Below are 25,596 nucleotides of genomic sequence, written 5' to 3'. Positions count from 1 at the left end.
CTTCTGGTTCTTGATGTTGATCACACTTCTCTGGTATTTCAGCAACACCATACAGAATCCAGCAGCAAAATTCTTCAAACTTGTTGTTCTTGGTATAGTAGTGAGCCTTAGGGTTTGAACCTTTTTCACTAAATTATCAGTTCTCTATCTGGAATGAGCCACAATTGGGGCATGCGGCCTTAACCTAAACACCCCTTTTTTTGAACCAACTAGTTTGTAGGAGATCAGACTACAAGTTAGAATATTATCTCAAGTGTCCTTGAGGTTCACACCATTTTCTCCAGTTAAGCAATTTAATGCTACAGATCAACTAGAGCTTTCATGGCATTTGAAGAGAATACGACTTGGCTTTCACCATGCAAATCAAGGACAAAGCTTCAATAAGATTCAGCAGCCTCGCATCTTGAAGATAACTGATGGTTGAGCAATCACAGTTAAGTTGATCCCTGTATCCTAGTGAGGATTTGATACTTTGTGTATGTATTCATATTCAGCCTTCCTTTAAATAAATCTAATGTTAAATATTCATTAGTTCTGCTTCTGCTAGTAATATACGCAGTCAGCTTAATCTCACACCACAATTAATCCACTTATTACACCTAACATGATAATAACAGCCAATTGTTTTTTGAAGTTCTTAACCTCACAAATACAGCTTGAAATATCAAGCAACCTGTTTTGAAGAATCAAAAACAGAATCTCTGAGCCACTTAATATGGTTTCAAAGAAAAATTTTAAACTGAAAATCAAGGACTGCAATAAATCCCCATGCCTGTGGTAATTCTGAGGTGCATCAATCTTCTGGATTTTCTTATATGGTTGAAAATACCAAGAAAACAGTAATTTTATTGGACAAAATGGATACTTGTTGACATGAATAATTCCAACATGTCCCAGGTAACTTTGGAAATCACCTTCCAATGATTTCATCCAGTAGAGCTATTCAAGCCATTGACTTTGAGAAAAAAGTTGAAATTCCTTTTAAAGTTTGGAAGAAAATTCAACATTCTCAAATACTTGAGGTTGATTGTGAGGCTACCAAATTAAGTGAATGTACAAATAAGACATTCACACCAAAAGTCTCCTTTATTCTTACTTGCACTCCATTCAAATGCCCAACCATCATACTTGCTCCATCATAAGTTTGTGTGATGAAATGTTGGCCACAGTTGAACTCATTAGCAAATGTTTGAATTTCTGTCAACAATGCAGTTTTTTCTGTCTTTACTGACATCAACATATCCCCAAAACCTTTCTTAAGATTTTTCTTTCTCATCAAGAAATTGCAAAACCTTTCATCTTGAGATTTCATTCAAAGTTCTGTAGTCTCATCAAACATAACAGCAACAAATACTGTTTTTTTAAATTTTTATCATTGCCTTAATTTTACCTTCACTTGTAACAAGTATACAATTAAATGATCTTGTTTTGAAAGCCCAGAAAATGTGCAATTGGCATTTTTCTTCATGAAGTCTAAATGCAATCTTAAACAATCATTGTATCTTGCTACAGCTTCACATACTAAAAAAATTACTCTTATTGTTTGATTCTTCCATTTCATCATGTCCTCCAAATGGTAAATCTTGATAGGCTAAAATTTCAATACAACGAATTTTCATTTCAAGTTTTGGATTCTCTTTTCTGAGAATGATAATATTCTTTTCTGTGAAACTTCTTGTAGCAGAGGTTGGGAAAATAGAGAGGAAACTGAGCTACTTGACTCTTTTCCCAACCTGGGGTTGAATGAAAACATGAAAAATGTTTTTGTGTTATAATCTTTGTAAATGAATCAAAGGCTTTTGTTGGCCTGGGGCTATAGTAAATGCCACCTTTTACTCACTGTCTGAGATGCTTTTGTCACATGAAACTAATAGTAGCACATAAAAACATATATTGTGTCCATTAAATAATATTTATCTCTCACCAGATGGGGCACTTTTTCTGTTGCTCTTACCATCACGAAACCGTATACTATATACATATATATATATACACATAATTACGAGGGAGTACTGAAAAGTTCCTGGCTTTGGATAAAAGAAAAAAACAGGGGGATCAGTTAATTATGATTTTATTTAGCATATTCCCCTCTCAGATTCACACACACATATTGCAGCAGTCCTTCAGTTTTCCTAAGCCCTGTCAAAGAACTTGGAAGGTTGGGCCTCCAGCCAAGCCTTTTGCGATACCCTTGAAGTCAGGAACTTTTCATCACCCCTTGTGTGTGTTTATGATGGGCTTCATATAGTTTCTTTGTTTCTTTTTACCAAATCCATTCACAAGGCTTTGCTTAGTCCAGCACTATACTAGAAAACACTTGCCCAATTACACTGCATTGAAATTGTAAGTCAAGTCATGTAGTTGGTAAGCAAACTTCTCAACACAACTTATGCCATGTTGCACCTACACACACACACACACACACACACACACACAGTGTTATTGGCTTTAGGAGGGGCATCTAGCCATAGAAACTATGCCAAAACAGACATGGAGCCTGGAAGCGTTTCAGTTGGCTAGCTCTTGTTAAACTGTCCAACCCATGCCAGCATGAGAAACAGAAATTAAATATGATGATGATGATCATGATGATATATATATATAGATGGATGGACAGCCAGCCAGCCAGACTGATAGACAGACTGGCTTCCGTCCGGTGGCACGTAAAATGCACCATCTGATCATGGCCGTTGCCAGCCTCGACTGGCCTCCATGCCTGTGGCACGTAAAAAAGTACCATCCGATCGTGGCCATTTGCCAGCCTCGTCTGGCACCTGTGCCAGTGGCACGTAGAAAGCACCCACTACACTCATGGAGTGGTTGGCGTTAGGAAGGGCATCCAGCTTCCCAGACCCCAGTTGCACCGTCCAACCCATGCCAGCATGGAAAGCGGACGCTAAACGATGATGATGATGATGATATATATATATGTGGATGGACAGTCAGACAGACAGACTGATAGATAGATAGATAGATAGATAGATAGATAGATAGATAGATAGATAGATAGATAGATAGATAGACAGATAGATAGATAAATAGATAGATAGATAGATAGATAGAATGGAAATAAACATTTTTTGAAGATATTTATGACTAATAAACATACACAAACACATACATATATAAACACACACACACACACATAAACATGCCAGTATCAATAGCTCAATTTCATCTCTACCCACTTCCTGATCAAGCTGCTGTGCAAACACTATGATTTTTCCAAGAATGCCACTTGCAACACAGTCTAAATGAAAGCCTTTGAACGTATTCACATATATATTTTTGCTCTTTGAAGTACATTTGAAAGTATTTCAACACATGTTTTCAGATACTGCTGATGGATTCTTTTGTGACTTACTCCCAGGCTTTATAAACATTTCCTAATTGCATTCAAAATATTGTACCTTTTCTGAAAATCACAGAGCGAGGTGCCATAGCATCAAACAATCTGGCAAAGATTATTTGCTGATAATATGCTTTGAAATATATGCAACCACTTGATTCGTGGGCTGGATTAGTGGGTTGTTTAAGAAGGGCTTGAAACTCCTGAGAATGTTAGGATTTTAAATTATTGAGATATAGTGGATGACAAGTATAATCTAAATTAATAAACATTTTTAATGCAGTTTTCCTTTTTACCAAGAGAATAAACCAGAAAAGAAGGGACTTTTGAACTGAGAAAGTCAAGTCAGTGTTCTGTAGGCAGAATTTTAGAAAGAGAAAGTTGTGCAAAAAGAACTGAAATAGTAGAGGAAAGGGTGATTTAACTCAAAATAGAAGGATTAACAGAGAATCTTACCTCTAACAATATAGAAACAGTTCTCATGGCACTGGCAGACAAAATGGAAAAGGCATTGCCCCAGAGGATAGCAAGAGAAGTGGGAATCAATCTTGAAAGATCTGTTTAGTTATCCATACTTTCTTGTTGTGGCAGTAGGTAACGGGTACCATAGGCTTGCTAGCATTCTCAAAAGCATGCAAGTATTCACAGTGATTGACAAGATAGGGCCCCAGTTCAAACTTTCAAGTAAGGGACTCACAAGATCCTTAAATGCCTTGGCATTAATTTTACTACATGACAAAGCATACCTTTCCAATATAAGCCAGTTTCCTCAATGTAAAATATTCTTCTGGCAAGTATTTCACATTAACAGTATTGTTTTACAGTATTTCTCTAAATGCAGCAGTACCATCATCAAAACTTATTTTGTCACATACTTTTTATATTGTAAATATTATAAAGCTTTTCCAAATGCTCAAAATCCTCCATGACCCACTACAAAAGCTTGTGCGTTAAGATAATAGGTACATTCTTTCAATGTTTCAAATGAGTTCTTTGATTTAGCTTCATTGTCATCATCATCATTATATCTATGTTAACTTTTTAATGCAAGCTTGTGTTGGATGGAATTTACTGAGGTAGATTTTGGATCAGTCTATGGCTGGATACCCTCCTTGTTCCCAAGCAAGAAAACACTACCCCATGGCCAGACATGTCTTCATGGAATATTGGAAATGAATGAAAACTCCTTGTATGACAGTCATTTGCAACTACCACTCAATATCAAGTCAAGGAGACACAAACACACACATGACAGGCTTCTTTCAGTTTCCATCTACTAAAATTCACTCACAAAGCCTTGGTCAGGCTGGAGCTGAAGTAGAAGACACATGCCCAAGGTGCCATATAGTGGGACTGAAACAAAACCTATGAGGTTGGGAAATAAACTTCTTAATGACACAGCTGTTCCTGCACATTTATATATTTAAAATACTAAATGGTATTCACTTTTGAATTTAGTTCACCAATCTATGTGACCAAATATGTTTCTATATCTTCCATTTTCCCCATAGGTGTAGGAGTGGCTGTGTGGTAAGTAGCTTGCTTACCAACCACATGGTTCCAGGTTCAGTCCCACTGCATGGCAACTTGGGCAAGTGTCTTCTACTATAGCCTCGGGCCGACCAAAGCCTTGTGAGTGGATTTGGTAGGCGGAAACTGAAAGAAGCCCGTCATATATATGTATATGTATGTGTGTCTGTGTTTGCACCCCCTACATCGCTTGACAACCGATGCTGGTGTGTTAACGTCCCCGTAACTTAGCGGTTCGGCAAAAAAGAGACCGATAGAATAAGTACTAGGCTTACAAAGAATAAGTCCTGGGGTCAATTTGCTCGACAAAAGGCGGTGCTCCAGCATGGCCACAGTCAAATGACTGAAACAAGTAAAAGAGTAAAGAGTAAAGAGTTGATTGTTGTAGATTTAATCAATTCATACAGCCTCACCTCATCACAATTATAGTGCTTATCCTTTGGGATAGTAGAAATTGTTGATTGGGAGTAAGACAAATTATGTACAAGGACTGAAACAAATTTTCATCCTTCATGCTGAGCTATTATCTTTTAATATTGTTCCCAAATCAATTGCTTTTCTTCTTTTCACTATCAACAGGAGACTTGCTCACTTTTATACTTGTTTAGCTTCATTAATGCACAACTGGGATTAATGCACACAACACATACAAAATTAACTGAGAACCAAAATAAAAACATTTAGTAATGTGGGGAAACGAGAGTGAGAAAATATGTGATGCCAACAGCATTCCCCTGTGTATGAAAGGTATCGCACTGTACAGCTTATACTCATCTTTATTGAAGTGTATCATGAGATCAAAAAATTGTAACTTGAAAGCTCACAAGTCAGCAAATACTAGTATCAAAGCACACACACACACACACACACATATGCACATATGTGTGAGTGTGTGTGTGTGCACGCATGCATCTAACTATCTACCTATCTCTAGATATATGCATGCACACACACATGCAATGTATGCTTGTTTCTCATTGGGTGTTATTTTTCCTTTGCAAAGGAAAGAAGACTTGTGGGATTGTTTTTCATTCTCGAAGTAAAATTAATAAATACCAATATATTTCCTTTTTCTGTAATTATTTTTAATATCTAATTTAATTCCAGCATCAGCATTTAATTTCTTGATATATTAAAATTAAAAGCTAAAATTAGCTTAAATGCTGAAGCTAAAATTCAATTAAATATTAAAAATAATTATAGAAAAACAAATACAATGGTATGTAATTATTTTATTTATAACAGAAAAAAAAAACATTCCCTCAAGACTTCTTTCCTTTGCAACGAAGACTAGTTAATAGAATATGAGTTTTCATTATGAAATAAAAATTCCAAGTCATAGAATCAGTGAGGCCTCTCAGTAAATGCAAAGTACAAAATGACTGCTGTGAGATGTTGTCCTTTGAAGATGATAGCTGTAAGCATAGGCATATGGTGAGTGGTGCCTTTGTGACACCCACACATGCGCAAAATGGCCAAAATCAAAATCTTTGCCTGTACTGCATATAACATTTGGCATACGTATATACATATGAACATGAACAGATGCTACTGCTGCTATGTGCTCACACAAACAGAAAACTTTCTCATACATAATATCTATATCTATATCTATATCTATCTATCTCTCTCTCTCTCTCTCTCTCTCTCTCTATATATATATATATATATATATATATTCTAAACAAAATTGTCCAACAAACGGGAATGTGAAACTCCGAGTAACAGTTTTTGTGATATTTTTGCTGCTTTTTAATAAAGCATATTACTCTACCTCTGGTATTCGAGTACTATTTTTTCCACTGTGTTTCACATTCATGTGTTTACTTTGGTATATATACAATATATATATGTACAAAAATCAAAGATTAGGGAGTGGAGTAGATAAAATCCAGGTTACATATGTTTCATAGCTAGTAGAACCTCAGAAGTAGTGATTGCTCAATTGAGGAGTAATCTGCTAGCTACCTGTTGGGCCAAAGATACCTTAATCAAATGAAGCTTACATTGTCAAGGGATCCCATGTTGACTCACAGGAGATTCAATCAAAAATGCACATAACACACACACACACACCACACACACACACACACATATGCACATATGTGTGAGTGTGTGTGTGTGCACGCATGCATCTAACTATCTACCTATCTCTAGATATATGCATGCACACACACACATGCAATGTATGCTTGTTTCTCATTGGGTGTTATTTTTCCTTTGCAAAGGAAAGAAGACTTGTGGGATTGTTTTTCATTCTCGAAGTAAAATTAATAAATACCAATATATTTCCTTTTTCTGTAATTATTTTTAATATCTAATTTAATTCCAGCATCAGCATTTAATTTCTTGATATATTAAAATTAAAAGCTAAAATTAGCTTAAATGCTGAAGCTAAAATTCAATTAAATATTAAAAATAATTATAGAAAAACAAATACAATGGTATGTAATTATTTTATTTAATAACAGAAAAAAAAAACATTCCCTCAAGACTTCTTTCCTTTGCAACGAAGACTAGTTAATAGAATATGAGTTTTCATTATGAAATAAAAATTCCAAGTCATAGAATCAGTGAGGCCTCTCAGTAAATGCAAAGTACAAAATGACTGCTGTGAGATGTTGTCCTTTGAAGATGATAGCTGTAAGCATAGGCATATGGTGAGTGGTGCCTTTGTGACACCCACACATGCGCAAAATGGCCAAAATCAAAATCTTTGCCTGTACTGCATATAACATTTGGCATACGTATATACATATGAACATGAACAGATGCTACTGCTGCTATGTGCTCACACAAACAGAAAACTTTCTCATACATAATATCTATATCTATATCTATATCTATCTATCTCTCTCTCTCTCTCTCTCTCTCTCTCTATATATATATATATATATATATATATTCTAAACAAAATTGTCCAACAAACGGGAATGTGAAACTCCGAGTAACAGTTTTTGTGATATTTTTGCTGCTTTTTAATAAAGCATATTACTCTACCTCTGGTATTCGAGTACTATTTTTTCCACTGTGTTTCACATTCATGTGTTTACTTTGGTATATATACAATATATATATGTACAAAAATCAAAGATTAGGGAGTGGAGTAGATAAAATCCAGGTTACATATGTTTCATAGCTAGTAGAACCTCAGAAGTAGTGATTGCTCAATTGAGGAGTAATCTGCTAGCTACCTGTTGGGCCAAAGATACCTTAATCAAATGAAGCTTACATTGTCAAGGGATCCCATGTTGACTCACAGGAGATTCAATCAAAAATGCACATAACACACACACACACACACACACCACACACACACACACATATATATATATATATATATATATATATATAAAGAGAGAGAGAGAGAAACTTTGTAATTGTGTGTTTGTGTGTATGTTCATTTTTTCCTCTCACACACACATATATACACAAACATTCATATCATTTCATCTAGTTTCAGCTCACGAGCTGTGGCCATGCAGAGGCACCGCCATTTAAAAAAACGTATTTACAACCTCCCTGGTGGGGAATCAATCCCTGGTCTCCTGCGTGACAGGCGGGGATACTTACCACTATACTACCGAGGAAACATGTTAAGTTTCTTTCAGTTTCCATGTACCAAACTCATTCACATGAGTTTGGTAGAAGACATTTGCCCAAAATGCTATGTAGTGTGACTAAACCTGAAACCAAAGTTGGGAAGTGAATTTCTGGGGAATGCAGTCATATCTTATAAGCATTGGCTTTTCCTGATATAATGATGAGATCTACAGGAAAAGGCGAGTTTAGTCAGCTTTAACATAATTGCCATATGAAATGCACTGAAAAAGTTTCAAAAATTCTAAATGTAGAAAAAAACAAAAGAAAATTGTGACCTCTGAAATTTATTGTTATTGTTGTTTACTGAAACTCCTACTTTATGAATTGATAAGGGATTAATTAATGATGGTTAGAACAAGAAGGAAACCAGTAAATGAGTACAAAATTAAAAGAATCAGCACACAAAAATTATCAACAAATAACCTGAATTGAAGCTGATTCCAAAATAAAAAAAAAGAAAGAAAAAAGGCCATTATCTCAATAAATTGAATCAACATTTTAAATTCACAGACTGAAAAAAACATGCTAAATTTCTTCCAGTATTTTGTTAATTTAAATCTTTAATTAAAAAAGGATATAATGTGCACCCCTGCTTCTAGATACGAGAGAGAGGAGTAGAATGAGGCAGACAGAAAGAGAAAAAAAATTCCCCATGATTTGACATGTTTCCATGTAAAATTGGAAATGAATGACATCATTTGTTTGCAATCATTATGTGATGTGAAGACGAGGAGATATAAAGACATCCAAAACACACACCACTAGCAAGGTTTTGGTTGACCTGAAGCAAAATTAGAAGATACTTGCCCAAGTTGCTATGCAGATGGAATGAACCTGAAATTTTCTACATATCTTTTTAAAATAACAGAAACAGCTTTCAGAAGCCAAAAAGTGAATTCAGTCAGGTTTATTATAATTGCTTTATGATATACAGATATAAGTTAAGTTAAGTTAATTTTTTGGCTCAAAAAGCAAAAAGCAAGGCCATGTAGGGGGACATGGAGTTATGTACAGGGTGGTGTTCAGGCCATTTGTGGTCAAGGGAGACTTTGAACCGTGCAGTCGTCGGCATCTTCACTATCTTGTCCGGCAGCTTATTCCACGGATCCGCAACCCAGACGGAGAAAGCCCCTCTCCTTCGATTGAGATGAAATCGTTGCAGATAGAGCTTTTCAGAGTGACCCCACAGCCGACGCTCTGGAGCAGGAGTGAAGAATAGCTCTTTCGAGAGGTTACACTTTCCGCTTATGATGTTGTGCGCAATGAAGTGGTGAACATCATTCTTGTGATGACTCATTTATGTATGTCCTAATATAATCTCCAGCAGGATCTTAATAATCATATAGTGACAGAAATAATAATTTTCTCTTAGCTGAGAAAGATTTGTTGACAAAATGGAGAATAATATAGGTGGGGTGGGGGCTGAAAAGTTCCTGGCTTTGGTTAAAAGGAAATACAGGGGGATCACTTAATTATGATTTTATTCAATATATTTTCCTCTCAGATTTACACACTTATTGCAGCGGTCCTTCAGTTTTTCTAAGCCCTGTAAAAGAACTTGGAAGGTTTCGTGATACCCTTAAAGCCAGGAACTTTTCAGTATCCCCTCATAATGTGTACAGTTGCCACCAATGTCAACATGGTTGATTACCAAACTCAATGAATTTTCAGTTGAAGCAATAGCAGAGGCATACAGACTAAATATTACGCACACACACACACTGATGAGTAGAATGTATTTCATCAGATAAAATTCAGGAATATTCATTAAATAATGATTAAGAAGAAAAATATTGATATTTGATGAAAGATGAAAAAAATTCAGTGGTATCAATGATTACATATTTGTTGATTTTGAAAAGTAATTAATATAATTGTATGTGTGTGTGTGTGTGTGTGTGTGTATGTGTATGTGTGTGTGTGTGTGAGAGAGAGAGAGACAGACAGAGAGACAGAGTTATATAGAGTGTGATGGAAGGCAGATACAGTGGATGGGTAAGGAAGAAGACAGACAAAAATGGGGTAGGGTATTGATTGATTTTAATAGTGTTGCAAAAACAGAAATAAAAGTGATGGCATATATGAAATGCTAGGCTATAAATGGGAAATATGTAATCTGTCTAATAAAAGATAGTTTGTGAAATTGTTTGAATCTTTATCTCAATTTTTCATTTAAAGCACATTGTTTCAGATAGTTGGCATTTCAGTTTTTATTAAATTTCACATCACACACAACCTTAAAAAAAAAAACTACCAGGCAGTAAAACTTTACTTCAAAAATCATTATTTCTGTATAGTTAATTTCTATAAATTTCAAACTAGATATGTGTGAAAATGTTATAATTATTTCTCTTTCTCTTTATTTTATGCTAAATTATAGATTTAAAAATATAAAATTCATATCTCTATTATGAGAACAGACTCATAGCAAAATCAATTCTGAAAATATAGATATACATGTGTAATCCACCAAAGGTTTCCCTACATCATGTTTTATAACAATACAGTGTTGCTTTTTTACATCTAAAGTCAATAAAGTTGGTCTTGTAGAAGGCTAGATTGCATGGCAGAACATATCAAGGATAAAAAAGAGCTGGACAAAGGCCAACCATCAAACATGTATAAGCAGGAATTAATGATTGTAAAACCTGCAGACAAACAATAACTGTGAAGTTAAGGTTGCTTAGCTATTGATCACATGGTCATTAGTTTAAACTTTGATACAGCCATTTGATTGTACTCTTGGAAATGCGCATAACATTGCCTCCACTATTTTACGGTTGAAAGGTCAGCAGTATGAAGGGTACTGAACAATATTCAAACATCTTACTTGTGTTAGCACAGAAAGAGATGTAAAACAGAGAAAAAACTAAACAAATCTAAAAAGACAAAGCTGAACTCAGAACCAAATATATTCAACGTAATTATATAAAATAGATGTTTTGCATTCATTCATGCATGCATGTGTGCACACACATACATGCATGCACACACACACACACACATTCACGTGCACACACACACACAACTTTGTCTTTGGTTTTATTTTGAGCTCATTCATTTTCTCTGAAACATTTCTTAATTCTGATTAGCCCTTAGACACTATACCCTTTCGCTATTATCAATAAATGATTAATAGAACTGTCATTTCTACTCATATTATAGATTGGATTATTGCAGGCATTGACCAGTACATCGACCAGTGTGGAGAAAACAGATACAAAGCTATTGAAAATAATGCTGTTTAATTAAATTTTCCTTCTGCTTAATATGTTGTTATTAAATTTTCCTTCAAGTTAATGCATTGTTATTTAATTTTCCTTTTGGTTAATACATTGTTTATGAATATTTAAGTATGGAAGATTCCTTTCATATTTAGTTTCCTCTTCTTTCAGTCATAAGAGCTTATAACTGAAGGATATATCTAAAGTTAGAATTTTGTTGAACATACATAGACAGATCCACAGATAAACCCGTCATGTGGCTGTGCAAAGTAATTAATAACATTCCATTAAGTTAAACTAAGTGAAACTTTTCAAGATTAGTCAGAGCATTTTATCACACATTTGAATGTTCTAATAAGTATAATTAAGAATGCTGTTGTTTATTGCTTTAAATTCTAAAGTAGCATTAGCGCATTAATGTGTTAAGCAGCAGCTGCTTAAGATTTAAAGTTGCTTCTTTTGATATACATAATTGTTCCAACTGTCAAAAGATGCTCCAAGCTAGACATTGCCTGTACATGAGGTTAGTTTTAGTTTATAATATCGGGGAAACTAAGGCACTTAAAGTATTGTATAATCCTGCCACCTTGATAATGCAAATTAATTTTCATTATCCTGACATTAATGCATTTTGTTTCTTAAAATTGACTTTGTGTCAGATCGAGAGACTGTCGCATGGTGAAAAGCTGATGATGGTGTGTCATCTATGAGGTCAAAATCATCCATGAAATCCAGATCAGGAGGCAGAAATAACCATGCATAATAATAGTTACAATACAATGTTATTGGCCGCTTTTGCTCAATAGATCGTCTAACATTGTAACAAATGAGAAAAGTGTTAATTTATCTCTTTGGGAAGCTATTGCTTAGCTACCTGATACATCCACATAGTACATGCTGTTGTCATTGATATTCCTGATGGTTCCACGATTTCTGGTGAGTATTTCGTAGCGGCAATGTGTAAGTCAAAGAAATGATTTTTTGGTATTCTCTCTTTTACTTGTTTCAGTCATTTGACTGTGGCCATGCTGGAGCACCACCTTTAGTCGAATCAAATCAACCCCAGGACTTATTCTTTGTAAGCCTAGTACTTATTCTATCGGTCTCTTTTGCCGAACCGCTGAGTCACGCGGACGTAAACACACCAGCATCGGTTGTCAAGCGATGTTGGGGGGAACAAACACAGATACACAACATATACACACACATCTGTGTACATATATATATATATATATATATATATACGACAGGCTTCTTTCAGTTTCCGTCTACCAAATCTACTCACAAGGCTTTGGTCGACCCGAGGCTATAGTAGAAGATACTTGCCCAAGGTGCCACGCAGTGGGACTGAACTCGGAACCATGCGGTTCGTAAGCAAGCTACTTGCCACACAGCCACTCCTGCGCCCGTGGAGTTCAAGTATTGTCAAAGCACACAAATGTCCCTGACAGGGCCCCTATGATTCTTCTTGGATGAAAATCTGTTTTGCATATACTCTTCTTCTTCTAAAGCTATTGTGGAAAGTCTATCACAAAATCTTAAGTAATCTCTACTTTCCAATAGTCTTGACACAAGCACTTGCAGATGAATGAAGAAAAATAGATACAATGCACATGTTAAATATTTCATATTTAAATAAATATGTAATCCATATACTAGAGTTACTAATAACCCAGTGATAAAGCATTATTTCAGCTTGAAGATCTAATGGACCTAATGTAAATATATTCATATATGTAACTGAAACAGAGCCAGCCATTCATCCTAACACCTATTATACTCTTCCTAAGAAAATCATATATTACATCTACCTGTTACATAGAGGGAGAGAGTGGGGGAAGTTCTTTGATATATGAAACTAACATGTGTACTTTGAATAACCTATGTCAGCTAATAAAAAAAAAGTTATGCCCATTTTTGCATTACTTTTGGTCCAACCTTTGTGAACGAAATTTTCTACATGTCTTTTTAAAATAATTGAAACAAGAGAAAGTATAACCAGTCTGGTTGATTGACAATAAAGATCTCACTTACTTGAATTTTTTGATTGACAAATAATTCTTCAACAATTTTTCGATCTTTCTCTTGTAAGCCAGCATGATGAAGACCACAACCGAATGCCAGAGTTAGTTTCAAGTTGACATCATGGACACCAAGCAAGATATTATCCATCTAAAAAAAAAAAAAAATTTTGAAATATAAGTATAATACTTGAAATACAAATGACATCTTTAAAATCAATAACAATAAAGCAAATTATATCAATCACTTCTTTTTTTTTCTCTTCCTCTTGAAATGGTTTGTTTACTCTAATGTTGAGACTGGCGTATTTTGTAGCCAATTGAATATTGCAGCTGGATATGGATATCTTAAAAATTAATCAGGATCATATATGTTTAATGAACTGTTTTCTTAAGTTTGATATTTTTCAGCTTTCATTTTAGCAGTATGTTCACAGAGGACATGTTTCAAATTTTTGGTCTGAAACAACAAAACAATAGTTGATAAGTTCCATTAATATAAGAAGTGACATGGTTTTGTGGTTAGACTGTTTGCATCATGGTTGTTAGGTTTGATTTCCAGACTGGAGCGTGCATTGTGTTCATAGCCAAAGCATTTCATATCACGGTACTCCAATCCACTTAACTGAAAATGAGACAAGTCTGCTGCAGAGTAGTGCTCCAAAGAATATTAGCCCCAAAATATTTGCAAATGCAAGCTGCCAATGGTCCTTTATGGCTACAGCATGGTTAATATTACAAACACTAATATTAGAGAGAAAAGAAAAACAGGTCTACCTAAGGGAGTTGAACTAAGCTGCTTACAGAACATTTCTAAATTTCTCTCTCTCTCTCTCAAATTGGATACTTAAACCAATTTTTTCATGCTGTTTTTGTCTCTCTCTGTATAATCAGCGAATTAATTAGCATAGCAGAACATGTTAAACTCCATACACAAATACTGAGTATTATTTAACTAAAGACACACAAAGTAGTATTTAATAAAATATATTTGGGCAAAGTCATATTTAACATGTCTGAGTAGGCTTGAACATGGAAAAGCCATTCACTGCAGAAATAATTTGGGGAGAAACTTTAGTTAATTAATTCTAGCATGACCAAGGTTTACACTTATCAGCAAATGTACTGTTTTCTGTTCTAATATAAGAATGATTAGTTGTTTTCAGACTTTGAAAGGCAAAGTTGGTATTCATAGCTGATGACATAATGCAGAAACAAATGTCCTATGATCTGAGGCAGAAGCAAATGTCCCATGACATAATGCAGAAACAAATGTTATGTGTCTTTTGCAACCCACTGTGAGAAGTTTCTCCTGAGATTATTTCTGCAGTGAAAGGTCTTCCCATGTCTGAGTGTACTTGAATGTGTTAAATATGGCCTTATATGAATATACTATATATTATATACATTAATGCTCACTATAGCAATGTCTCTTGGCTTGATTCAATGCTTATAATGAGAAACAACCCAATAAATCAAATTATGAAAGAATGATTTTTAATGTAAAGAGATTTAGAAAATAATAGCACAAATCTGAAGCAGAAAAAGGAAACAGACCCAATGCCAGGACTCAAAATCACCTTCCTACTACTTACAAGACAATTTCTCTCTTCCAAATTTAGCACATAAATCAATTTTTAAAACTAAGATAATTAATCAATTACAGGACAGGGTTAGTGTAACAAGTAACAGAGTTGTTGAGTATTAAGTGATAGATATGTGGTTTCAGTCCAGCCACTGGGTCAGTTCCTTTAGTGTTTCTAATATCTAATATCACTTCCTCTTGAAAATCTTAAGAAGATAATTCATTCACAATCTGTAACTATTGATATTTTATTAATATAGTAGCATTAGTAAATATCTAGCATTATCAGGAACAACATTTCAAAGAGCTCTTGTCAGTTATAAACTACTAAGTCAATTGCTTAGTATTCAAAAAGTAGGAAGAAAATAGAATAGTAATTTCACTGAAGAAAACAGAATGAATAAGTTCAACATTATATTGTTGATTGGTTTTAGGTCAGCTAAAATTAAAGATATTGAGTAATGTTCTCTCCACCACCATCACATGTATATCTGTAACTTTCCAATTTTACCTAGCTATTCACTACTAAAAGCTTCTCAATATATTGCAATATAAAATACCTGTTTATTCTAGCAAATTAAGAATTTTACAAATTCAGATATTTCTAAAGATATATAAAATTAAATGATTTATGCAATAAAGAACTAAATTTAAAATATTGTTTGCCAAGTATCAAAACAATAGAAAGATAATACTAGTAAAGTTGTTTTTCTTAACTATATCTCAGCTGAGATATAGAGAGTAACATAACATATAACGATAATGTTCCAAAAATTTCTTTATGAAATAGTGAAATAAATATTTTATGGATTGATGTAATCCTCCAAAAGATAAACTGATTAGATCTAAGCATGTGTTAGAATATGTTCAAGAAGAATTTTAAAAGACATGAAGAAATTAGAAAGCAGTGAATAGAAATAAACACATCACTGTCAGAAACTTACAAGATTTTCTTTTTAGAACACAACTGATAGGGAAAAGCTGATATGGATGTTTTCATGTTTATGACTGGACATTAAAAGCGTTAATGATAATCCTTTCTACTATAGGCACAAGGTCTGAATGTTTTGGGGGAAAGTGACAAGTTGGTTATTATCATTATTTTTAAAAATAATAATAAAAACATTCAGACAAATACATAACAAATACACCAGGACTAACAAGTATATATAACATACAAAAGTAGCGCTACTATGCACCACACACATCCTATGTAAAACACTTTCAATACAGTAAGAATAAGAGCATCACAACAAACCACAGCACATACCAAAGGCACACAGAGCTGCATTCGGTAGTACAGTGAAAGCACATGATAAAAATAAGACCACTGAATAATAATAATAATGGCTTCCAGTTTTCACAGAAGACCAGAAATTTTAGGAGACTGTATTTTATCAACCCTGAAAGGATGAAAGACAAAGTTAACTTCAATAGAATTTGAATTCAAAGTATAAAGCCAAGAAAAATGTCACTAAGCATTCTGTCTGATGTGCTAATGATTTGGCAAGCTAGCTGCCTCAGTAGTGTAGTAGTAGTAGTAATAATAATGATGGTTTCACACTTTGGCTCAAGGATAGTCATTTTAAGACAGGGTAAGTCAATTACATTGACCCTGGTGCTCAACTGCTGCTTATTTTATTGATCCTGAAAGGATGAAAGGCAAAGTCAACCTCAGAAGAATTTGAATTCAGAACAAAAATACAGAAGACATGCTGCTAAGCATTTTGCCTAGTGTGCTAATGGTTCTGCCATATCGCTGCCTTAATAATAATAATAATAGTAATAATAACGAAATAATAATAATAATAATAATAATAATAATAGTAGTAGTAGTATATATTTATATTATAGGCACAAGACTTAAAAATTTAGGGGAGGGGGCTAGTTGATTTCATCAACTCCATTGCTTGACTGATACTTTTATCAACCCAGGAAGGACAAAAGGCAAAGTCAACTTCAGCAGAATTTGAACTCAAAACACAAAGCCAGAGGAAATGCTGCTATTTAGTCTGATGTGCTAATGATTCTGCCAGCTCATTGTCTTAATATTAATGATCGTTGCCAGAACAGCCAACTGGCTTCTGTGCTGGTGGCACGTAAAAGGGCACCATTCAAGTGTGATCGTTACTAACGTCGCCTTACTGGCACCTGTGCTGGTGACATGTGTAAAAAGATTCGAGCGAGGTCATTGCCAGTACCGCCAGACTGGCTCCCGTGCCGGTGGCATGTAAAAAGCACCCACTGCACTCTTGGAATGGTTGGCATTAGGAAGGGCATCCAGCTGTAGAAATTCTGCCAGATCAAGATTGGAGCCTGGTGCAGCCATCTGGTTTGCTAGCCCTCAGTCAAAATCGTCCAACCCATGCTAGCATGGAAAGCGGACGTTAAATGATGATGAATAATAATAATAATAATAACAACAACACAAATATAAGATCTTGTGGGATTTTACAATCCAGTGTGATTCTATGATTGATGCTCAGAGATCATTGTTGTAGTTGATAAAACGATGAAGGAAACCAAGAACATAGACATTACCATACCTGGGGATGTATGAGCTGATGATAAAGAAGTGGAAAAGATTGAAAAGTACAATCCACTAAAGCTTGCATGAATGTGGGCAATAAAGAAAGTAGCTGCTATTCCAGTAGTTGTAGGAACAGTGGGAGCATTAACAACCAGGTTTGAGAAATTTGTAGGAGAAATTGTGATCGACATGAGGGTAGAACATGCTCAGAAAACTGCTTTATTGGGGACAGCGAGGATTTTGAGATTGGTACTTGGATGTTAAGTATCATGGAAGAAGACCTTGTGAGACCTTTGACAATAAGTTGTTCTCTGCTCTTACAGAAGTAGCTGGAGCAAGTGAAATAATGACAACACCACCACCACCACCACCACCTCCACCAATAATAATAATAATAATAGCAGTTTAACATTTTGGAACAAGGCCAGCAATTTTGGGGCAGGGGTAAGTTGATTAAATTGACTCCAGTGTTCTATTGGTACTTATTTTATGGACCCCGAAAGGATAAAAGACAAAGTCCACTTTGGCAGAATTTGAACTCAAAACGTAAAGATAGATGAAATGCTGCTAAGTATTTTTCTCAGCGTGCTAACAATTCTGCCAGCTTGCTGCCTTAGATGATAATAATAATAATAATAATAATAATAATGATGATGATGATGATCTTTTCTACAATAGGCACAAGGCCTGAAATATTGGGGGATTGGCACAATATTCAAAATAATAATAATAATAATTCATTCTAATGTAAGCACAAGGTCTGAAGTTTTGTACGATGAGGCAAGATGATTACCTTGACTCCAGTGCTTAACTGGCATTTTATCAATCCCGAAAGGATAAAAGACAAAGTCTATCTCTGCAGAACAATAATTTAAAAAAACAGGAAGAATTTCCAAGTTTAAAAACTGCTTTGAATGACTGAAATAAACAGGAAGCTATTTTTCAGAAATATATAATTTGAAGAATATATCGAGTGCCAATTTCATAGCAACAACCAGAAAAAAAAAAAAGAAAAGAAAAGAAAGGAAAACAAAATCATATCCGATTAATTTAAGTCATTTAAGTTAGACTTGCAAAATTAAATCTGATCAAGACTTAAGGCTATCTAGTAGTTTCTATTCATAGGCATCCACAACAATAATTTCAAAGGCCAAACAACAAAATGAGAATACTACAATCAATCTGAATTTCAAATTCATCTGCTGACCAGTTAGGCAGCACAACTGGTGTCATTACATTCTATCAGTGATCATATCTGTAATTCTTTTAATAGAATCTAAAGCATTTCGAAATTATTTATCTTTCAAATTTCCTGAAGAGATCTATTTATGTCTTATTGATTTATTGGTAATCCTGATTTATTAGCTATCTGTTATGGCACACACACACACATACACACACACACACACACACACAAACACATACACAGATTAATATTTGTCTTTTATTTCATCTACTGTTTGATGTAGACCTTTTTGACCCAATGCATCATTTTAGAAATGAACTATAGTATATGAAGTTTACAATGTACTAGACTGAATGTGAAGTGCCATTAAATATTGAATAGAAATACCTATATTATTAATGTTATTGACAAATATATATACATATATATATGTGTGCGTGTGTGTGCGCGTGCATGTGTGTATATATATATATATATATATGTAGCAATAGCTGAGAGGAATTTTTAAATAGCTAATAATCTAAAAATGTGTTAGGAAAAATAAGAAGAAAAATCAATCTCAAAAACACAACAAAAAATATCTTTCAGTTGCTATAGAAACTACAATGGATTCAGGCGAAAAAATTTATCAAAATGAATGGAATATTTTAAATTGATAAAACAATGCTAAAGACAATGGGGTTACATAAAATTTTATATTTTGTAAAAAACCCATTATTCTTTGAAAAGTAACAGACCACACACATACACACACATAAAATTATTTTTCTTTAAGTCATTAATTATAATTTACAAACAATACACATAACAATTGAGAGCATATTGAATATTTTAAATAAGTTGGCTATTATAACAAACAGAATTTGTTTTATATTTCTCTGAAGCATACAGTGTTTTTTGTGTATGGATTGAATAATTCTAAAAGAAAAATTGCTTAACAATGTGTTTTTACATTTGGATAATTTTCAACATTTCAATCTTTTAACCAAGAGCTGGAACTGAAAATTTACTTTACAGGACAAGTTATTGGCTTTGCAACGACAGTAGCAGGTTTTTAAATTCATGACTTTCTGGTTGGTAGGTAGGAATGTCAAGGCGGCGAGCTGGCAGAAACGTTAGCACACCGGGCGAAATGCTCAGCAGTTTTTCGTCTGTCGCTACATTCTGAGTTCAAATTCCGCCAAGGTCGACTTTGCCTTTCATCCTTTCGGGGTCGATAAATTAAGTACCAGTTACACACTGGGGTCGATATAATCGGCTTAATCCATTTGTCTGTCTTTGTTTGTCCTCTCTGTGTTTAGCCCTTTGTGGGTAGTAAAGAAATAGGTAGGAATGTTAATCATTCAATCATCATGGCTACAAATGCTCTAACCTGGATCCATAAAATGACCATTCTACTGATTTACAAGGACTAACTTGCTGACACACTGAAGATATGCTGCCTATTTTATCATTATAACAATCACTTCTATTTCTCTATCTAGCTAGTTGCATAACAACTCCCATCTCTCCTCTTATCGGCCCTGCTGTGCCAACCACTTTGTTCAATCTCCCCTTTCTTAAAACATTAATCCCCAGGTATCCTTTACTCCACCCCACTTTTCATGTTGCTGATGTTCAAACTGACCATAAAAATCACAACAATCTCAGCAATCTTGGAGAGCCTGCAAAAGTCATGAATAGAGACTCACTGCTTCTGACTAAGTCATTAAATCATTTAAAAAAGAAAACATGCATATGTTGACTAACTCCTAAATACTAGTAGTGTATTGACTACAATAATTCATCACACCATCGTCATTTAGAGTCCACTTTTTCATGCCTGCATGGGTCAGACAGAATTTGTTGAGATAGATTGTTCATAGTTGGATGCCCTTCCTGCCACAAATCCTCACTTGTTTTCAAATAAGGTAATAATTTACCATAGCTAGACATGCTTTTCATAGACGACCAGAGACAAACAACTTTGCTTGTATCATGATGATGCTCATTTACAACCATCACATGATGTTTAGACAAGGACATGCACATACATACATACACACACCACACACACACACAAACACATACACAGATTAATATTTGTCTTTTATTTCATCTACTGTTTGATGTAGACCTTTTTGACCCAATGCATCATTTTAGAAATGAACTATAGTATATGAAGTTTACAATGTACTAGACTGAATGTGAAGTGCCATTAAATATTGAATAGAAATACCTATATTATTAATGTTATTGACAAATATATATACATATATATATGTGTGCGTGTGTGTGCGCGTGCATGTGTGTATATATATATATATATATATATGTAGCAATAGCTGAGAGGAATTTTTAAATAGCTAATAATCTAAAAATGTGTTAGGAAAAATAAGAAGAAAAATCAATCTCAAAAACACAACAAAAAATATCTTTCAGTTGCTATAGAAACTACAATGGATTCAGGCGAAAAAATTTATCAAAATGAATGGAATATTTTAAATTGATAAAACAATGCTAAAGACAATGGGGTTACATAAAATTTTATATTTTGTAAAAAACCCATTATTCTTTGAAAAGTAACAGACCACACACATACACACACATAAAATTATTTTTCTTTAAGTCATTAATTATAATTTACAAACAATACACATAACAATTGAGAGCATATTGAATATTTTAAATAAGTTGGCTATTATAACAAACAGAATTTGTTTTATATTTCTCTGAAGCATACAGTGTTTTTTGTTGTATGGATTGAATAATTCTAAAAGAAAAATTGCTTAACAATGTGTTTTTACATTTGGATAATTTTCAACATTTCAATCTTTTAACCAAGAGCTGGAACTGAAAATTTACTTTACAGGACAAGTTATTGGCTTTGCAACGACAGTAGCAGGTTTTTAAATTCATGACTTTCTGGTTGGTAGGTAGGAATGTCAAGGCGGCGAGCTGGCAGAAACGTTAGCACACCGGGCGAAATGCTCAGCAGTTTTTCGTCTGTCGCTACATTCTGAGTTCAAATTCCGCCAAGGTCGACTTTGCCTTTCATCCTTTCGGGGTCGATAAATTAAGTACCAGTTACACACTGGGGTCGATATAATCGGCTTAATCCATTGTCTGTCTTTGTTTGTCCTCTCTGTGTTTAGCCCTTTGTGGGTAGTAAAGAAATAGGTAGGAATGTTAATCATTCAATCATCATGGCTACAAATGCTCTAACCTGGATCCATAAAATGACCATTCTACTGATTTACAAGGACTAACTTGCTGACACACTGAAGATATGCTGCCTATTTTATCATTATAACAATCACTTCTATTTCTCTATCTAGCTAGTTGCATAACAACTCCCATCTCTCCTCTTATCGGCCCTGCTGTGCCAACCACTTTGTTCAATCTCCCCTTTCTTAAAACATTAATCCCCAGGTATCCTTTACTCCACCCCACTTTTCATGTTGCTGATGTTCAAACTGACCATAAAAATCACAACAATCTCAGCAATCTTGGAGAGCCTGCAAAAGTCATGAATAGAGACTCACTGCTTCTGACTAAGTCATTAAATCATTTAAAAAAGAAAACATGCATATGTTGACTAACTCCTAAATACTAGTAGTGTATTGACTACAATAAATTCATCACACCATCGTCATTTAGAGTCCACTTTTTCATGCCTGCATGGGTCAGACAGAATTTGTTGAGATAGATTGTTCATAGTTGGATGCCCTTCCTGCCACAAATCCTCACTTGTTTTCAAATAAGGTAATAATTTACCATAGCTAGACATGCTTTTCATAGACGACCAGAGACAAACAACTTTGCTTGTATCATGATGATGCTCATTTACAACCATCACATGATGTTTAGACAAGGACATGCACATACATACATACACACACACACAGATTTCTTTCAGGCTCCATCTATCAAATCCACTCACAAAACTTTGGTTGGCCCACAGTTAGAACAGAAGACCAGAACAGAAGACCCAAGGTGCTATGCAGTGGGATAAGCCCAAGATCACATGGTTGGGAACCAAGCTTTTTAACCATACAGCCAGGCCAACTAATATTTATTTTATTTATCATAGAAGGATATTGAGATAGAAATTTAAAGTAACAATTGAGATAATTCTTATTGTTGTGCTATTATCAAATTTTGCCACTTTTTCTATACAATCTTGAATGTTCCTTGTATTATATTTCAAATCAACCAAATAACAAAGGTTATTCAATAATTGCAAACCAGCAGCTGACTCATGATTTGGACTGTTCCACAGTCACAGAAAGGGGATTCTAACTTGTGTCTCTATTTCATTTTGGTGTCTGTGGTTAACTCTAGACCAACATGAGATCAATTCAGACATTTCTACTTGTTTTGCATGGACTCTTAAGCATCACACAAATTATTCTAAACGAAGCAATATAAAGCATATAGACAATTTGCCAAGACTTGATTAACAATGTACAATTAAGATATGCTTTGATATAAAAGCTACACAATAGTAGTATGGGTCAGTAAATATAAACACATATGAATGCATGCACACACACACACATACAATAAGGTCTAGTACAGTTTCTGGCAACCAAATTCCATTCAACTACAGGTTAGTATAAAAGATAGCAATGAGCTCACAGTGAGATCAAACTTGAAGCCACCATAGTTGTGAAAAAAACTTTTAAATTACATAGCTATGCATATGTTGATTTTTTTTATATATTTAAATTTTTGCAGTAAGATTTACATGAAAGCTTAGCTACAGCATACTACAGGTAAATAGATTCTGTGTTTTGAAGTTTGAAAAAGGAGTTTAAATTTTAGGGATTATCATCCTTCTTCTGTCTTAGAGATTAAAATATTTTTTTTAATGTGTGCAAGCCAATCAGGTCTTCCAATAAATTTATTATTAGTAAGATTATTATAATTATTGTTGTTTTTGTTGTTATTGTTGCTATCAGAATTGGCATTAGTGCCAGATGAAATACCCTGCATAAATTGGTGTTTCACTGTGGTTAATTTAATTACCGTAAATCCTCGAGTATAGTCCACCCTTGAGTATAATATGCAGGGGATTTTTAGGGGGCTGTACCTCTGAAAAACCTAAACCTTGTGTATAATACACACCCCTTCTCTAACTCGAGTCAAGGAGGTCTATAACATCCTTGGTTTGTAAAAATGTATACGGTAACGTCCTTTATTATTATTGTATATATAACATAATGCAAACGTGTAGCTTTTTTGTGCATTTTGTTTGCAGAAAATAAAGAAATAACAGTAATAACATTTAATAAATGTTGCTGCTTACTGCAAGTTATGGATGATTCTTTTATGACTACATTGCTTTCAGGCATAGCTTAAGGTATTTTCGCGCCCGACATCACAAAATGCGTCTGAATAAACATTTCTGGACAGCAAATAGAGACTCGGACATTGCTTAGAAAATAATTTTCATTTTAAACCTTGTATAGGGATTTTGACCTTTAAATTTTGGGAAACAAATGCGGATTATACTCGAGGATTTAACTAAAAATGTGTGGATTTGTTATTATGTTCAGAAAAATTATTTTTTTTTTAGCTTCAACAGATAGGCTCAAGCTCTATTCACATCATTACAACTTCTCTCTTCCTCCTTGGTCACTTTGCATATATTTAGAACTCATAGATATATTGTATACTAAATTACTAAACCTTCAAAAATTCTAACAATATTTTTCTTGTTTTTTTTTATTTCTTCTTTTAGCTCACACATCTTTTATCTTTAATTTGTTTCAGTCATAAGACTGTGGCTATACTGGGGCACAGCCTTGACAAATTTTTAGTTGACTGAATCAACCTCAGTACTTGCAGTTTCTTTAAAAGTCAGGTACTTATTCTATTGGTCACTTTTGCCAAACCACAAAGTTATGGGGATTTAAACACACCAACCCTGGTTGTCAAGTGGTGGTGAAGGACAAACTCACACACACACATATATACATGGCAGACTTCTTTCAATTTCCATCCACCATATCCACTCAAAAGGCTTTGGTCAGCTCGGAGCTATAGCATGAGACTAAGGCTCCTTACCCAACAACCATGGATGGTCATTTTGATTTATTGGTTTTGCAATAGATTCAATATTTGGTCTATATTGAAAATGCTGGGAGGGGGAGGGAGAAAAAAGAAATGAAGAAAGAAAAAAGAAAAACAACACTGAGCTAGATGACAAGTAAGCATCTATCTTAGCGTGTAATTATAGTCTTGGTATGATTGATCTAATCTATATATATTTGTATTCCTTTTGAAATAGCTCTTCCAGAGAACATAGCAATATATATATATATATATATATATATATATATATATATATATATATATGTATATATATATATAAATATGTATATATATATAAAGACTATATATATATATATATATATATATATATATAAAGAAGAATATAATTTATGCTATCCTATTTTAGATAGGATTATTTCTTCGAATCAACCTGTTTGCAGATTTGGAAATAAATAAATTGTTTTTTATTGGATTTCCATTATAGACATTTATATTTGAAAATATAATTTGTATTCAAAATTCAGTCATA

General features: G+C 34.1%; 1 protein-coding gene and 1 long non-coding RNA gene across 3 annotated transcripts in view; one reads left to right on the top strand and one right to left on the bottom strand.

The window, feature by feature from the left end:
* Nucleotides 1–25,596, bottom strand: part of LOC115215175 (activating signal cointegrator 1 complex subunit 3) — a 526,302-nt gene that overhangs the window by 161,752 nt on the left and 338,954 nt on the right. For both annotated transcript variants that reach the window (XM_029784370.2, XM_036506863.1), the window contains exon 31: nucleotides 13,741–13,878. In XM_029784370.2, coding sequence (XP_029640230.1) covers nucleotides 13,741–13,878 — 138 coding nt within the window. The remainder of the gene's footprint in view (nucleotides 1–13,740; nucleotides 13,879–25,596) is intronic.
* On the top strand, nucleotides 1,843–25,385 carry LOC118765239. The gene is made up of 3 exons (XR_005001087.1): nucleotides 1,843–1,966; nucleotides 17,973–17,977; nucleotides 25,321–25,385. It is a non-coding gene; the product is annotated as an uncharacterized LOC118765239 (long non-coding RNA).

The sequence above is a fragment of the Octopus sinensis genome, linkage group LG1 (genome assembly GCF_006345805.1).
Source record: "Octopus sinensis linkage group LG1, ASM634580v1, whole genome shotgun sequence".
Classification (NCBI taxonomy): Eukaryota; Metazoa; Mollusca; class Cephalopoda; order Octopoda; family Octopodidae; genus Octopus; species Octopus sinensis.
The sequence above is the reverse complement of the archived record's forward strand: the minus strand, read 5'-3'. Positions and strand labels throughout refer to the sequence as shown.